The 15,750-nt window shown below is 45.6% G+C and overlaps 1 protein-coding gene across 2 annotated transcripts in view; it reads right to left on the bottom strand.

Moving 5' to 3' along the window:
- The window catches only part of MAGI1 (membrane associated guanylate kinase, WW and PDZ domain containing 1), a 574,287-nt gene that overhangs the window by 204,605 nt on the left and 353,932 nt on the right, over positions 1 to 15,750 (bottom strand). For both annotated transcript variants that reach the window (XM_036266477.1, XM_036266478.1), the window contains exon 2: positions 15,407 to 15,523. In XM_036266477.1, the coding sequence (XP_036122370.1) occupies positions 15,407 to 15,523 (117 nt within the window). The remainder of the gene's footprint in view (positions 1 to 15,406; positions 15,524 to 15,750) is intronic.

Genomic DNA, 15,750 nt, shown 5'->3' with positions numbered 1-15,750 from the left:
TCTCATGTTTGAAATAATAGTTTTCCTTGCAGTTAAGATAAAGTTGGAGGAAGAGGCTTAGAATATTAATTTGAAGAATCCACTTTCAAGGAACAAGACACTTCAAGAATTAAGGATAGAATCTGGTTCAGTATTAAGCTGTTTCTTTGCCCCTTATCTCTATGTCATTCAAACCCACTCTTTAAAGAATCGGTAAGAGCCCAGGTGTTATCTCCACTGTTTCTGATGAGACATCCCTCCCCTCCTCACCCTCCTGGGTGAGCCCGCTGGCTTTGGAGAGGTAGGCTTTCTCTACAGTCCATGTCCGTCCTTGGCAACTGCTGCAGCCAGTGAGACAGGGAGTGGCCAGACTGTCCAAGCAGGAAGTCAGCCTTTCCTCGGCCAGGTGTTACAGACAGGCACCATCCTCCAGGAACTCACTACACAGTTCAAAGAGGAGGAAATGATGCGCTGGAAGGGGCTCTGGATTGGAAAATGTTACTAAAATAGGAAAGGGAGGCAGAAGCCAGGGGTGTTTCTCCCCCTGAGGGGTTCGAGAAGGGAATGCAGAACCTCGTATTAAAATGGGTGGAGGGCCATCTGATGGGAAAGTGGTCTTACGAGTGAGGGGGAAGCTGATGGGACAGCAAAGCTGTTCAAGTAACAAGGTAACAACTGATCCTTCCCTCAAATGTAGGGTCAGTGCGATTTCACAGCTGAGAAAACAAGTTTGTACCTTCACGTCTGTTACTCAGTAAATAGTCGCTGTATGCACGGGTCTGACTGGCCGTTCCCTGAACACCCAGGGTGTGGAAGAAGAGCATTCTGAATGTTCCTTGTCCTTCTGGTCACTTATGATGGTCAAAGACTCAACTCTGAAGTCAGACTCACTGAGTTCCAAACCACCTCTCTCCATTTTCCTGCTGTGTGACTATGGATAAGTTACTCGCCAGATCTGTGCCTGTTTCCCTATGTATAAAACAATGGAACAAAACCAACCTACTTGTTGTGAAGATAATGTGTACCAAGTGCCTGGTACAGTTCGCTATACATAAAAAGTGCTCCCTGAACGTCACCTATTTTTACTATCGTTATTATGACTTTATCTCTTGTAAAGTGTCTCCACAAAATGAAAGCTCCATCCTCCCCTTCTGCGGTGCCTGCAAACTGGAACAGCTCCCAGGGCTTCAATTAGCAAAGTGCAGACACCAGCACCCTGGACATCACTGGACCTGTCAGAAAGAGTGAACCTCTCAGAGGCCTTGGAAGGAAAAACACTCCTCTGCTTCCTGCTTGTTTCACACCTATTTTTAGGAAGGTGAACGCACCTTGAGAGCTGAATGTGAAGTCTTAGCTCATAGTTTTGGTTGGAGAGAATAAAATTAACTTAAGAGAATTGTGTCTTTATCAACCACGAACATAATACATGTGACATTGACATCACGGCCCTTTCGATCATCACCAAAAAAGAAAAAAAAGAGAGACAGATTCTATTTTAAATTTTTGAAAAGCTTTAGCCACAACCTAATACTGAAAAATAATGGAATTTTTATTTTATTAGTTTTTCACAAGAAAGTGATTGTGCTGTATAAATTAAATTGCTTTTTCGCAAGGAAACTGCATAGAAAGTGCACGAAGGGAACAAAAATACAAAAACCACTCTCTCTTCATATGAAGAAAGAGAGAGTTTCATTCAGTAAGTATTCATGGATGTAGCTTTCCAGTCTTCAATAAAGGAAGAAAAATAGCCCTCATTTGGTTTGGAAATATCCTTAATAATAACAAATTATGTTCAGCCAGAGCTCCAAAGACCAGGTTTCCATGCATAAGTAACGGAGTCCATGAAAATCCACTTGCTTTTTATCAGAGTACATACTTGATCTCAAACACTGAGCCTCTCTGAGCTTGTGTGGTCTCCAGCGTGAGCCAGGAGAGATGCTTAATTGCTTTTCCTCTGAACTGTCTTTTGTCACACACACAAGATTAAAACCAGTAGGTTGTGGGCCAGCCTTCCCTCGGGGTGCCTGACTTCTCAGCCTCCTGGCTGAGCTGTGCGTGTCTTCTAGGCACATGTTAGAGGCAGCCACTTCCTTCACTTGCAATTTTTAACAAACAACTGTGAGAAAGGGCCAAGAATTTCCCTCATCGAACAATTCAAAAGCAATTAGGGAAATGATTAGGAATCAGACTAATTTAATGGGGTATAAATGTGACCCCTGATGAGGCTCTTTCTCTGTGCAAATCTTTGGGTGAGAGGCTTCACCACACCACACCTCCCCTTTCACACCTGGAAAAGGGAATGAAGAGTTCCTGCCTCACAGGACTGCCAATGAAGACTGAGCAAACCCGGGGCAAAGGGCTCAGATGAGCACCTGGCACAGAGAAAGGTGGCTGGTGCTCGTGTTTCCTGCCACGTGAACCACCTCTCGCACAGGTATGGATTTCCTCTAAAGGCTTGCTTTGCACGTCTTTCCACAAATATTTATAGAGCACATACCAAATACATACACTGTTGGATCTATAGGCTTGAAGAAAAGGTCAATTGTATACCTACGTTCACTCCTATAAGAATGTTGCCAGCAGGAGCTACAGCCTGGAGACTAATCTAATGAGCAGAAGTGTGGATAAACAGGTCACAGCGTTCTACAGTGCAAAACTACATGGCGGTAAAGAAAGAGTCAGACTGCTGCTCATGCCAACCATATGGGTGCATCTCACTGACGGGTGCTGGCCAAAGAAGTTAGAACAAAAGAATACATGTTGTATGACTCCATTTATAGGAACTTCTAGAACAGGCAAAATTAACACAGGGCGATGAATCAGAACCACGGCGCTTATCTCTGGGAGAGAGAAGTGCTCAGGGGAGGAGACAGGAGCTGACAAGTTCAGGTGTTTTACATACTGATCTGGGCAATGGTTACATGGCTGGATGTGCCTGTGCATGTACATGTACGTGCACGCGTGTGTATGGGTATGTGTAAAAACACATCAAGCTCTGTGCTTAAGATTTATAGAGCTTACTATATATATTTGATTTTTTTTATTCCTCACCCGAAGATATTTTTCCATTTATCATTAGATAGAGTGGGAGGAAGGGAGAGAGAGACAGAGAGAAACATTGATGTGATAGAGCCACACTGACTGGTTGCCTCCTGCCTGACCCAACCAGGGCCGGGGATGAACCGCCACCAAGGTACATGCCCTTGACCGAATCAAACCCTCGACTCATTGGTCCACAGGACGACGCTCTAACCGCTGAGCCAAACTGGTCAGGGCCTATATGTATTCAATACCTCAAATAAAAAAAAAAACACTCTCTGTTAGAACCCAAATATGCCTAGCTCCCCAGTAACTGGCACAACTGTCACGCTATTCCATCACAGTTTGATCAAAGGGAAGAAACAGACCAGTGTGTGGTGGAAGGAAGGGAAGAGAGAGAGGAGGAAGGGAAGGGAGGGAGGAAAGAACGGAGGAAGGGAGAAAGACAGGTGACGTGGCAGGCAGGCCAGTCCCCTAAAGCATATACTAAGAATTCAGAACAAAACAGCAATGGCCTTGTGAACAAGTTATTTTTCACCTAGTCAAGTTCCTTGGAGAGAACACATTGTTGGTTATAGCTGACACTGTTTCTGAGTTTGTAAATGATCCACACCTACAGTGAACCTGAGGAGATACGAAATCCCCTCCCGCCCAGGATCCCAGACTGAGAGATTGCCTGGGTGTCTAATTCTAGTGAAATGAAGGAATGTGAATGCCCATCATTCAGCACGTGGCCTGTGGAAGGACAGATTCAGCAGCAAACATGAAATTCTATCAAACCTGTATTAGCCCCAAATTTCTATCCCCTGGGGACAATACAGGGGGACCTGGGTCAAACGACTTTCTTGTAGATTCCCAGGAGTAGCAACAGTCAAGCAGTCAACACTGTTGGAACACTGTTGGAACTTAGGCCGAATTTCGGTCCACCTGATGCTCTTATATGATACCTCACTTTCAAGTCACATCACACATGTGAAGAATATTTCATCTACAACTCAGGCAACATCTTTTCAAAATTCTGCTGAAATAGATGTGGTATTTATTTTTCCAATTCATTCACTGAGAATGTGCAAAATCATTTAGAGATGGAGATAAGGAATGTGCATCCCTCCAATCAAGTGCTGATGAAAAGGAAGAACACCGATGCTGTGCCTCCCAACAATCCTGGAAGGCCTGTTTGTAATGAGGCCATCTCATGAGATGGGAAAGGAGAAAATTGTCAAGTTCATTTATGTACAGCACCTGCAATTAGAAAGCCAAAGTAATAAATCTTTTACAGGTCAACAGCTTGTTGACCTTGAAAATTACTTCATTGCTAGCATAACCAAAGCAAAGCCCTTAAGGTGATCATATAGCCCCACCTCTAATAGGCAGCTCATGACAGTAGAGAAGCCCCAACAAGAAATACGGCATCCTCAGAAGTCATGGTCCAGCAATAAAGAGTTTTCTTCTTATTACAGGAGTGATGAGAAATGAATGAGATGGCTCTGCCCCGGGAAACTGGGATGCGGTTGGCACCCATCATGCTCACTCACACAGCTCTTGACAACTGGCACCGACCATGCTTAGGCTTCGTCCAGTAACAAGCACTTGGCTCTGGGTGTGCAATGACCAGCCTTAGTCCAGGTGTCACCCACAGCGTCATACCTCTCAAGGCCGCCGAGGACGGGAAGGGGCAAAAAGGTCATTTGACCCAGGTCTCCTACTCATGAAGGGCCTCAAATCCAGACTTTTGTTCTCTTCAAATAAATTATATCTATAGTTATAAAGATACACTAAAAAGAATAAAAGATATTTAGACTTGGGGTCTATTATCAGACTATACTGACTTTTGTTAATGTTTTATACATCTTGCAATTAGTGAATAGCACAATTATACCACAATGCTATATGTATGTTAAAAGCATTAATTAAATGCAAACATTAAAACCATGTCCTAACTTTTGCTGTTGCATTGGTCTTTGTTGTTATGTTTAAAAATAGTTCAGAAGACACAAAAACATAAGTGGCCTCTCAATCCTTAGGAGGTCCTCAGGAGCACCCTCCAAAGGACTTCATTATCTTGTGACTGGGTCTGGAGAGTAGGAGCTGAATGTGTCTATTATACCCCTAACAAACAGACTCCTTTTAAAAGAAGATTTAAGCCTAGAGATGTTATGTAGAGTCACTTGCCCACAGTCACATGGGCAGGTCTTTCCTGACTCTCCCTGGGAAAGAAGTTCCCCTGCTTTCATTTTGCTTCTCCTTTGGTGTTTATTTCACTTCCTGGTCACACTGACTCACTGGTCTCAAGACTGCGGTTGGTGGCTGTCCTTCTATGTTCTTCGGTCCTGGGCTCACCCCAGCGTGGATTTACCTTACTCCAATATAGCTGTTTCTTGTTTGTCTTTCCCACTACTATGTTACCTGCCCATAACTGTATTTACTACATGTCTGTTGAATGGACAGATAAATGGAATAAATGGAGAATGGCTGGGTAAGTAGATGGATGAATCGATTGATGGAAAGAAAAACGAAAGAAATAATAGTTACTGCCCAATAAGATCCAATTCTAATACTGCCTCTGGCCTTTGGTGAGCTGAACTAAGAGTGGAGAGATCTTGTCACTGGATTAGATTAGGCTTCTGATGTTTAAGGATACAGTGGACATTATCCTTACAGGGGTAAGGCAACACTTCCCTACATTTGGAGAGCATGGTTGAGGCATGTACCTCCCAAATGAAGGGAAATTTGGTTCTATATCTCAGGCTTTATGTCTAGCTGACTATATACTCCGCGAACTCAGCTACTGCATAAAAAACCACGCAGTCAGGGCGCTGCCCACCGAGGGCACCATTCATATGGATCACAAACTAAATAGTGCCCCCTGGAGTTGTATAATGTAGTGGCTCTGATGGAATCTAAGACTAGGAAGTAAATATCATAGAAAGAATAACAAAAGACACCACCCCAAAGTAAAGGAATATGTTTAGTTACTCATTCTTTTTCCTTTCTTTTTTTTCTTAAATCTTTCCTAGAGCTATAAAATAGGCAATACGAGCCACTGGTCAAGAGAAAAATTTCCACAGTACTCCACAGCTCTGCCACTTATTAGCTGTGGCCTCTTGAGTAAGTTATTTAACCTTTTTGTTCCTCAGTTTCTGTGAATGTGAAGAGTAATAGCATCTATATTACGGGGCCAGTGTGAGGACTAAATGAGTTATGCTAACACAGAATAAAACCTGGCATATGGCAAGTGCTCACCACTTTTATCTTCATACTTTTATATTCACACTTTTATATTCACCTAGAATCTCATTAGCAGATATTTAGAATCCACTTAAAATAATTTTTTCTTACTTATTTTCTAAGAGTCTTCAGTATGCACGTGCACGCGTGTGTATGCACGCGTGTGGGTGTGTGTTCACATACACAGGCTAAGCAAACAGACTGGTGGTTACTAGCATCCTCCTGGACTGCCTGGTTCCAGGCCACTCCACAGCTGTGAGGCCAGACACTGAGCATGACTGCGCTTCAGTTTCCCCACAGTGAGTGAGAAACGTAAGCACAATATTCAGCATACACTTGGTATTTCTTCAGTGGTAGCTTTTTGTTTTAATAGATAGATATACATGTCTTTCAGGCTAGTCTCTCCATACTGTAATAACCAAATCTCAATTATAGGCTAAACACATTGATAATTAATAATGAGGGGGAAACAAAAACATAAAACCCACATATAACTCCTTTTGCCCAAATTATATTGGTAGATTTTAATTTTTTCGTATAGATTATTTCTTAAAATACTTTATTTGGAAATAATTTCAAATTTACAGAAAGTTGCAAATAAGAATAGTACAAAGAACGCTGTATACCCTTCACCCAGGTTTATCTAATATTTTGTTTGTTTGTTTTCAAATCCTTACCCGAAGATATTTTTATTCTGCATTTATCTTCAGACAGATTGGGAGGGAGAGAGGGGGGAAGAGAGAGAGAGAAACATCGATGTGAGAGACACACATCGATTGGTTGCCACCCACACAACCCCAACCAGGGCCAGATCAAACCCCAACCGAGGTACATGCCCCCAGCGGGAACTGAACCCAGGACTCTCCGGACCACGGGCCGACGCTCTAACCAATGAACCAACTGGCCAGGGCAAGGTTTATCTAATATAAACATTTCAATCTATTGCTTTGTCATTTCTCGTTCCTACTTTACTTTCTCCCCACACATAATCATTTTTTAACCATTTGTAATGTTTTGTAGTCATTCAAGAGTAAGATGCATTTACCATGGCCAATTACCCCTAAGAATGTAAGAGAGTACTTCCTAAAATAGGGATATGTAATTGGTTAATTTTAAATGCAATAGGAAAATATGTCATTGAGTGAAGTCTACTTACATTATGGCTGAAATAACAGGTGACATTTTCTTCTTTAAATGTAAGGTAGTCATTTGGGATAGCTCATTTCATTCCAACTTCAGGTAAACTCATCAGAGATTAACTGGTGAAGTGTCCTTATTTGGATCTTAGCATAAATGTACATAATCCATTACAGAAGCTGGAAAATTATTTGTAATATTTTTATTGAACATATTTGATACAAAGAGATTTCTTTTAAAATATATTGTGCCCTGGCTGATGTGGCTCAGCCGGTTGAGCTACGTCCCATGCACCGAGGGGTGGCTGGTTTGATTCCGTCAGGGCACATGCCCAGGTTGTGTATTTGGTCCCCAGCTGGGGCGCATGCAAGAGGCAGCCAATCAATGTTTCCCTCATGTGGATGTTTCTCCCTTTCTCTCTCCTTCTCCTTTCCTCTTTCTCTCAAATCAATAAAAATAAATAAAATATATTGTATTTTATTTGATGATTCTTGGGAAGCTAAAACTTGGAAAAACCATCTCTTAAATAATAGATGGTAAGAACACTGTGAAAACTTCCATGTCCCTACATAAATTGCTGTGGAAATTGCTTTATAATTGCAACAAATCTTGATGAAAAATGTCAGCTAAAATTATAAAGCAATTAAATAAATTAACATGACTGTGAAATAGATCTTTTAGTATCCTACACCCAGCCAAGGACTAATCCATGTGTTATTAAGAGAAGATTCTTTTTTAAAATTCCATACATTAATTTTTAAAATGTTCTCTCTAAGGTGACTGTTCCCAGAGAAATATACCGAGCGCTTGGACTCCTGGAGGCGGTTGGCACTGAATAGGAATCCTGTTTCCATCGTTGTGAAACTGTGATCCTTGAGTTAGCCACTCTAAGTTCCCGCCACCTCAACCGCCACGCTCACAGTACGGGGTGATGACGCTGTGCTCTCAGGGTTTGGAAAGGGTTAAAAGAGAAAAACTTCCAAATCACTTAGCACAGTACCTGGTGCATATAGTAACCACTCAATTAAGGATATTGTCGTTAGGCAGTGAGGCTGGTCTAACATGTTTTCATAAGAAGACTGTAAATTACGTCAACTCTAATTAAACTTAAATCCAAACTCCTATAGCTTTCCCCCTTTCGATGCTCCCAAGAACCGTGGAACACAGACCAGCCAAGCCGTGTTTACATGAGTCTATGAAAAGACACATAAATCAAGGCCAGTGTTATGAGCGCTTAAGTTTGTAGTTTTTCTTTGATTTTTTTCCAGTGACTCCATCTCCTCAGCAAATATACAATAGCAATGAGGGGAACAACACATAACAAGAAACACAAAGAAAAAGAACTCCAGGAGGTGGCCGGTGCAGGGCCCCGAAGGGAAGGCGCCGTCGCGGGCAGGCCTGTGCTGGCTCCCGCGGCCGGCGGTTCATCTTCACTGTGCTCTGGCCTGGCTGCTAGAGCTGGGTTGTTACTCAACAAACCTCAGAAAGTCGTTTTAACGTAGCTTGTGCCCCCAGAAAGAATCATATAAATCATTAAGAGAGAGAGAAATGAGGCCCAATCCCAAGGAGCACTTGACGAGAGCAAAGGGACCATGTGGGCTGGAGGCGGCAGGCTGGACGGGAAGGGGCTGCGGCTCGGACAGAGGGCCCGTCTGAGGAGAGGACAGCGAGCTCATGTTCACAGCTGGGGGCTTCTGAAATTCTCAGAAACATCAACAATGGAACGAGAAGATGAAGGCCCAGAAGGCCTGAGTCACCTGCTCGAGTCAACACAACCGCTGAGTGGCCGAGCCTGCCGGCTGCTCGAACCCAGCACACCGGAAAGCCCCTGCACCGCAGCGGCCAGCCCAAGGAGCAGAGGAAGGGTCCCAGTGCCCCTCTCGAGCTCGCCGATGGGACACCCAGGACAGATCCACTCCAGGGGCCTCAGTGCTCCGAGGGACACTAGAAAGGAGAATGGCCGTTCGTTTCAGGCTGTCACAAACACGGGGTGTGCTGGACGTGTAGCGGGCAGGTGTCATCAGAATAACAGAGAACACCCCACTTCCCACAGTCTTCAGTGCCCCTCTCAACACACACGTGATGAAAATTTGTGAGCAGTTACCTGAGTGCAGACACTAATTCCACATTATATCGAAATAATAAGTATATTTTTCTAATCCCATGTTTTTGGAATGTGGCACAAAACTCCTTACCTAGACTACTGCATTCCTTTGTGAAACACGAATCAGACCTCAGCTTATACTTGGTGGAACAGGAAACCGTATGAGCAGTGACCAGCAAGCAGGGGGATATCCCCTTGATACAGGAGACCCTGTGTTTCAAGTGTCTTCTGTGTAGGTAACACTGGGCAAGCACTATAAAAAGTCCACTAACAAAGCAAAAGCATAAGAATCCGTTCCTTCCCATGAGTCCTGTGGGCAGAACATCCCATCATATAGTTATACAAGGTGTTTTCAGCATCATATTCAAAGTCATCTGTTAACATATACATGTTGTGCAGGATGGAGAACCTTGTATCACAGTATGAACCATTCACTTCTCTGTTCTAATTCTGGGCTTCTTTGAGGACACTCCAATAGGAACCCAATGTGGAATGAGTTGTTTTGATAGAGAAGGAAGGAGAGGTTAGGTGAAGGTAGAAAGGGGCTAGGAGGAGTCACAGACCGCAGACCAGCCAGGGACATATGAGAAAATATAGTATTGATGGGTAAAGAGAAGGGGAGAGAAGAAAACTAATGGAGAATCAATGAAGACAAATACTGACTATATTATAGGCAACACATATGTTTGATTGAATAGAAAAGAGGCAGGATTTAAGAGTCTAATGGGCTTGAGTTCAGACTTTTACTAGCCTGCTGCGTCCTCGGTGAGCCCAGTTAGACGTGACAGATATACGAGGATCTTGGCAGAGTACCCACTACACAGTAGGAGAGGCCAAAACCGAAGAGCTATTATTATTGTTACCAGCCAGAGTTTTACAACAGGCTAGGCTTTGTAACAGCTAAAGAGACACCTTGTTTTAGGCAGCACTTACTTCTGTTAGAGGACAAGGACAGTGGACACAATGAGGGTTCCCAGCGACTTCCATCTGACCAGTCCTGGGGACGCTTGCACACTGTCTGGCTCATGAGTTACGACCTGTAGCGGTGCACTCATGTCAAACATAACCTGGACTCAGGGATGCACGCTCCAGGAGGACAGCAACGTCCCATCGCCCAGTGCTTGATCCTGGCCACTCGCGGATAAACCGGACTAGTTCATATCTTAGTTCTAACTGAGGAATGGGTTGGCTTTTGGCCAGCAGTGTTGGCAATAGCTATACTTACGAGAAACTAATAGGTTCAAATATGTTTGAACATGGCACAAATAAAAATTAGGATCATTTATGTTTATCGTCACATCAAATTTAAATTGTCTGGTAGATCAAAGCAAGGTAATCCCTTTGTAAACTCCTTTAAGTCAATGATCAATGCCTCTTACACAGGTTACAATGGTCTCAGTACCAGGCAGAGCCTTGATCAACAAAGTATAAGCTACACAACAAAAGTGACCTATCCTTTCCTCTTCCAGATGACCTTTTCTGAAAGAGAAAAGATGAGTCCTCAGAGTGGAGCCCAGAGAAGAGAGAAGGGTGGGACGGGGTGTCAGCCAGCATTCCAGAGAACCAGGGCTCCGGGATGAGTAGCATCTCATTTCGACAGCAGCAGTGTAGTAAATGACAGCCCTGTGAAGTAACACATTTATCTTCACAGGAGAAGTGGCCATGCCAAAGCCAGCATCTCAGATGTCACAGCAGCTGGGACAGGAGGTCAGAGAGCAGGAAAATTATCAACGCAGGAAGTCCAGGCTGCAGTGAGGAGTGCGACCGGGCTCTCCAGCTCCAGGCTCAGGGGAGCCTTGACTTCCCTCTGGGCCTAGCTCACCAGCCAAGTAATCAGTGGAGCCCTTATCAGACATCTAGGAGCCCAGCCTCTGAGCTGCCTTTGATTCTAAGACCTTTATGCAAAAGCGGCTCTGCTATTTCTCCCTAATGCAAACTAACCAAGGAAAAATAAAACAAGAAAAACAAAGAGCATCTTTACTTATTCTTCATTTGTTCATTCGTTCAATAAATATTTACCCTGTGATCTAGGTGCTAAGCTAGGTATGGGCTGGTCACTGAGGTCGATAAAGTCCCCAACCTCAGAAGAGTTGGATTCTAACAGGACAGGCAGACATGCAGCACACTATATGCTTGAAGAGATCACAGAGGGTGTTCGGGGAGCAGTGAGGAGGGAAGTGCAATCCCTGGAGGCCTTCATGGTGGAAGTGACATCTAGGTTAAAGTTTAAATGAAGGCTGAGAATGGGTCACACGGAAAGGTGGGGAAATAATATATACCCAGTTTTAAAAAGACAGCGGATGTGTTTAGGGAATGGATGAAGTTCGCCTGAGTGAAGCACTGAGGGGGAGGAGGTGAGGGACAAACAGAGTTCGAGGGGCAGGAGACAGGAATATTATCCAGCTGCTTCGAGGAATGAAAGAAGTGAGCAGCATGGATGGCGTTTCCATGTATTTCAAACCCATTTCTTTAAGGTGATTTTCCACAGGTATACTAAGAAGAGATCTAAGAAAAAGTAAGATACACCTAGATATCCCAAGAGAATCCTGTAATGATTTTAAAAAGCTGAATAATCATTAATCAATTATTAAAATGATATTGTACATACTAGTGTTTCTTGAAATTCATAGAGAAAATACTTATTTTTAAGGTTTAGTGCCTTACATACTCCCCAACCCCACGACACAAAATGCCACAATTTTAAACAGCTAAAACAATTCAACAAGAAGAAGCTTCTTTTCCTTTTTCTTCCACTCTCGATGGTCCATGTTATACTGCTCTAATCACAGTGTTATTAAGTGCACCCCACACAGAAGTCACACAGACCGGCTTAGCCCTGACCACTCTCTAACTGTGTGACTCCAGGCAAGCTGGTCACCTCTCTGAGCCCTTTCCTGAGATGGACCATCCGGCAGTGTCTGGGGGACAGAGACTGAGGCGGGATTTCTGTCAGTGTTACTGACCGCAAAGGAGACCAGGGAGGTTACATGACTTGCATAAGGACACAGGCTACATGGCGGCCATCGGCTTCACACCAGGACTTCTGACTCACTCTGCACCCTGCTCTTTCCACCATAATATGGGAGGGAGTTATATTTATAAATATAAACACACTTATATAAATACATTTCAATGATGATGACTCTTCATACTGTGGAAATCAAAGTTTGTGAACAAAGGGGGAGTGGAGAATAACAACCAGCGAAAACAGCACTGGCTGAAATTACAGGTGAATTCATGGCATGTGACTTGCATCTCAATCAAGCCACTAAAATGGAAAGCGCGCGAGGTGAGAGGTGAGGAGGAGGCATCTAGAAGGGGTTCAGCTCTGAGTGACATCCTTGCTTCGTTTTCTCACCTGTGGAGTGAGGAGGGCTGCCGTCACCTGTACTGTGGGCCTAGGGACAGGCTAAGAGGGTCTGCGATGGGGGGACCCACACGTGAGGCTCCCGCACTGGGCGACCCTGACGGGACCTTGAGAACAAAGGGGCTTCACTGACTCATTTCTAAAGACACGGGCCTCCTGAGATGCGGAGGAGAAGCCGAGCCCGCAGCCCAACTGGCAGGCACCTTCTCATGAGGTCACCCCTTCTCAACGCACTGAAGTCACTGAAATAGCAGCGGCAGGAAGTTCTGGAAAACCCAGATTCCGAGAGCTTGTTTCCCCGCGCCGTCACGCCCACCCAGGGGATCCGTCCTGCCCGGGCCTCCGCCGCCCGCCCCAGGCCTCCGCAAACACCGCGGCCAGGCCTCCGCCGCCGGCCCCAGGCCTCCGCCGCCCGCCCCAGGCCTCCGCCGCCGGCCCCAGGCCTCCGCCGCCGGCCCCAGGCCTCCGTAAACACCGCGGCCAGGCCTCCGCCGCCCGCCCCAGGCCTCCGCCGCCGGCCCCAGGCCTCCGCCGCCCGCCCCAGGCCTCCGCCGCCCGCCCCAGGCCTCCGCCGCCCGCCCCAGGCCTCCGCCGCCCGCCCCAGGCCTCCGTAAACACCGCGGCCAGGCCTGGGCCGCTCCCATTCAAAGGCGCACCGCCGGCCTGGGAAGCAGACCGCCTCTGACTTCCTTCCCACTTCACGAAGGAAATGTAAAATAATGTTACTGGTTTTCTTTTTCAGTAGGAAGCCCTTTTCCAGGTCCCAAATTCCTAATTTACTGCTTCAGGGATGGAAACGCAGCACCGAGCAGCCGGCCCATAAGCGGGGATAAAACGTGGGTCTCCGGTCCGCAAACGGCCGCTGCCGCCGGCTCCGCGCAGGGGCAGCTCCAACCAGCCCCGCGCCTGAGCCCGGGAAAGCAAGGAGGCAGCCACAGTAACACCACAGAGGCGGCAAGAAATGGTGTGCTCCTGTCCTTCGTTCCCATTTCTTAAATTGGCATCTAAGAAGGGGACAACTGCACAGAGAACAACCACGATTCTGCAGCCACGAAGTTCTGCAAAACCGCGTTCCTTCCGCCTGCCATTGTCCAAGGTCGGCGGGCTGCGGGGCAGCTACAGCAACCGCCCTGGCGCCGGCAAGGTGCGGCTCAGCAGTCAGTCCCTCGTCTCCTCGGGGCTCTGTTTCCCATCTGTAAAATGGGTATTAAAAACCCCAACCTCAAAAGGTTTTGCTAAGAGTTAAGTTGGATGACATATCAGAGGCAGGGACTCAGGAGACCCGAGGCCCTGACCACCTAAAAGACTGTTTGTATTGGCTTATCTCAGTGCCTAGGTTTCTTGATCTATACAAATAGAATGATAACCCCTGCTTCATCCGTGTGATTACCATTAAAAATTATTACTAACCCAAGTGTAAGGAGTTACTATTGGGACACTATTCGAATTGTAGTTTTCGATCCCAATGCTGAAAGAAGAGCACAAGGGTCACACATTCCCATTAATACGTTATGACGACACTTCCTCTGCCCAGCGCTCTGCCAACAGGAGAAAGAGGCCACGTTAGGGCACTGACCCCAGACACCTGAAGTCAACGTCCTTTCCTCTGGGAGCCTTGGTTTTATTAATGAGCGATATGGAGGGCAGGGGCTATTCGCGAACCTGCTCTCTAGATGTATGGCCCACGTCCTTGCAGAGCTATGGCATACCTCTGATTAGAGTACACTTATTATTTTGCAGTAATATCAGGAACATTCCCACCCTCATACATTATTTGCAAAATATTCTTTTTAAAAGAAAACCATTTATAGCAAACAAATCACAGCAATAAGCAGGGTACCTTGAACTTCCAATTTAGTCTTCCTTTCTTTTCCTTGTTAAAATGTGATATTTCTAAAAAGATATTTCAAACTTTGAAGTATGGGGTAAGAGAGAGGAGCCAAAAAATTTCTAAGTAATAAAACCAGACTAATTCTTTCTTCTAATTTTGAACAAAATTAAATCATCGTATGTCTTCTCAGGATTCCTACGTTGTGATTGGCTGTGCGGGGGTGACGTCTGGTGGAGCCTGGAGGTGCTTCACCACCACTGAGCTGCCAACACCCACCTCGCTGACTTCTCTGCCCTCAGTGGTCAGTCGGAAGGCCTCTGGCCTGGCCCACGCCATTAACAACCACCGTGGTTAACATTTATGGAGGCTTACACCCTGCCCATACCACACAAAATTGATGACACATCCCATCCCATTTATTCCAACAGTTCTATGAAGTGATGAGCATGACTAAGATGTCCTTCTCACTGATGTGGAAACTGAACCTTACAGGGAGAAGGAATTTGCCTGACATCCTAAGCTAGTAAGTGGCAGAGCCAACATGTCAAAGCCAAGTAATTCACCTTGTGGGGTGCTGTGCATCCCACTGTTATTTGTGATTCCCCAGACCCAGGGAGCCACGAAACGTGCAAGCTATCAGTGGTCCAGACCGGCTCTCCTTCCTCCCCTCCACTTGTCACACCCCCACCCAGCAGTACAATGCCCCAAACTGGCTACTCACAAGGCACAGCATGGCGATAAAGATTGTCCCTTATGGTCTGCTGCAGCTCATGATCAGGGGACCCTTTCTGGAACCGCTGGCTGAGAAAGTGTCGCAGGTCCTTGTTCAGCTTTCCTCCTGCAGGAAATGCATAAAACAGACAACACATCAACACCAGGGCTGCCCAGAGGCTGCGCAGCCAGAGCCGAGTGGGAAAGCCCCAGGAAGCCATTCCAGCCAGCCCCCCGCAGTCATGGGGAGGACTGACTTCAGGTTGTTCTCCGCAGGGGAGAAAGCAAGCAAGAATGTAGCATTGATAAAACAGCATTAATCTGGGGGTTCCATTTCACATAATACTAGAAAGC

This window comes from Molossus molossus, unplaced genomic scaffold, assembly GCF_014108415.1.
Source record: "Molossus molossus isolate mMolMol1 unplaced genomic scaffold, mMolMol1.p scaffold_m16_p_18, whole genome shotgun sequence".
Lineage (NCBI taxonomy): Eukaryota > Metazoa > Chordata > Mammalia > Chiroptera > Molossidae > Molossus > Molossus molossus.
Note: the sequence above shows the minus strand (reverse complement) of the source record. Positions and strands in the feature narration are given on the sequence as shown.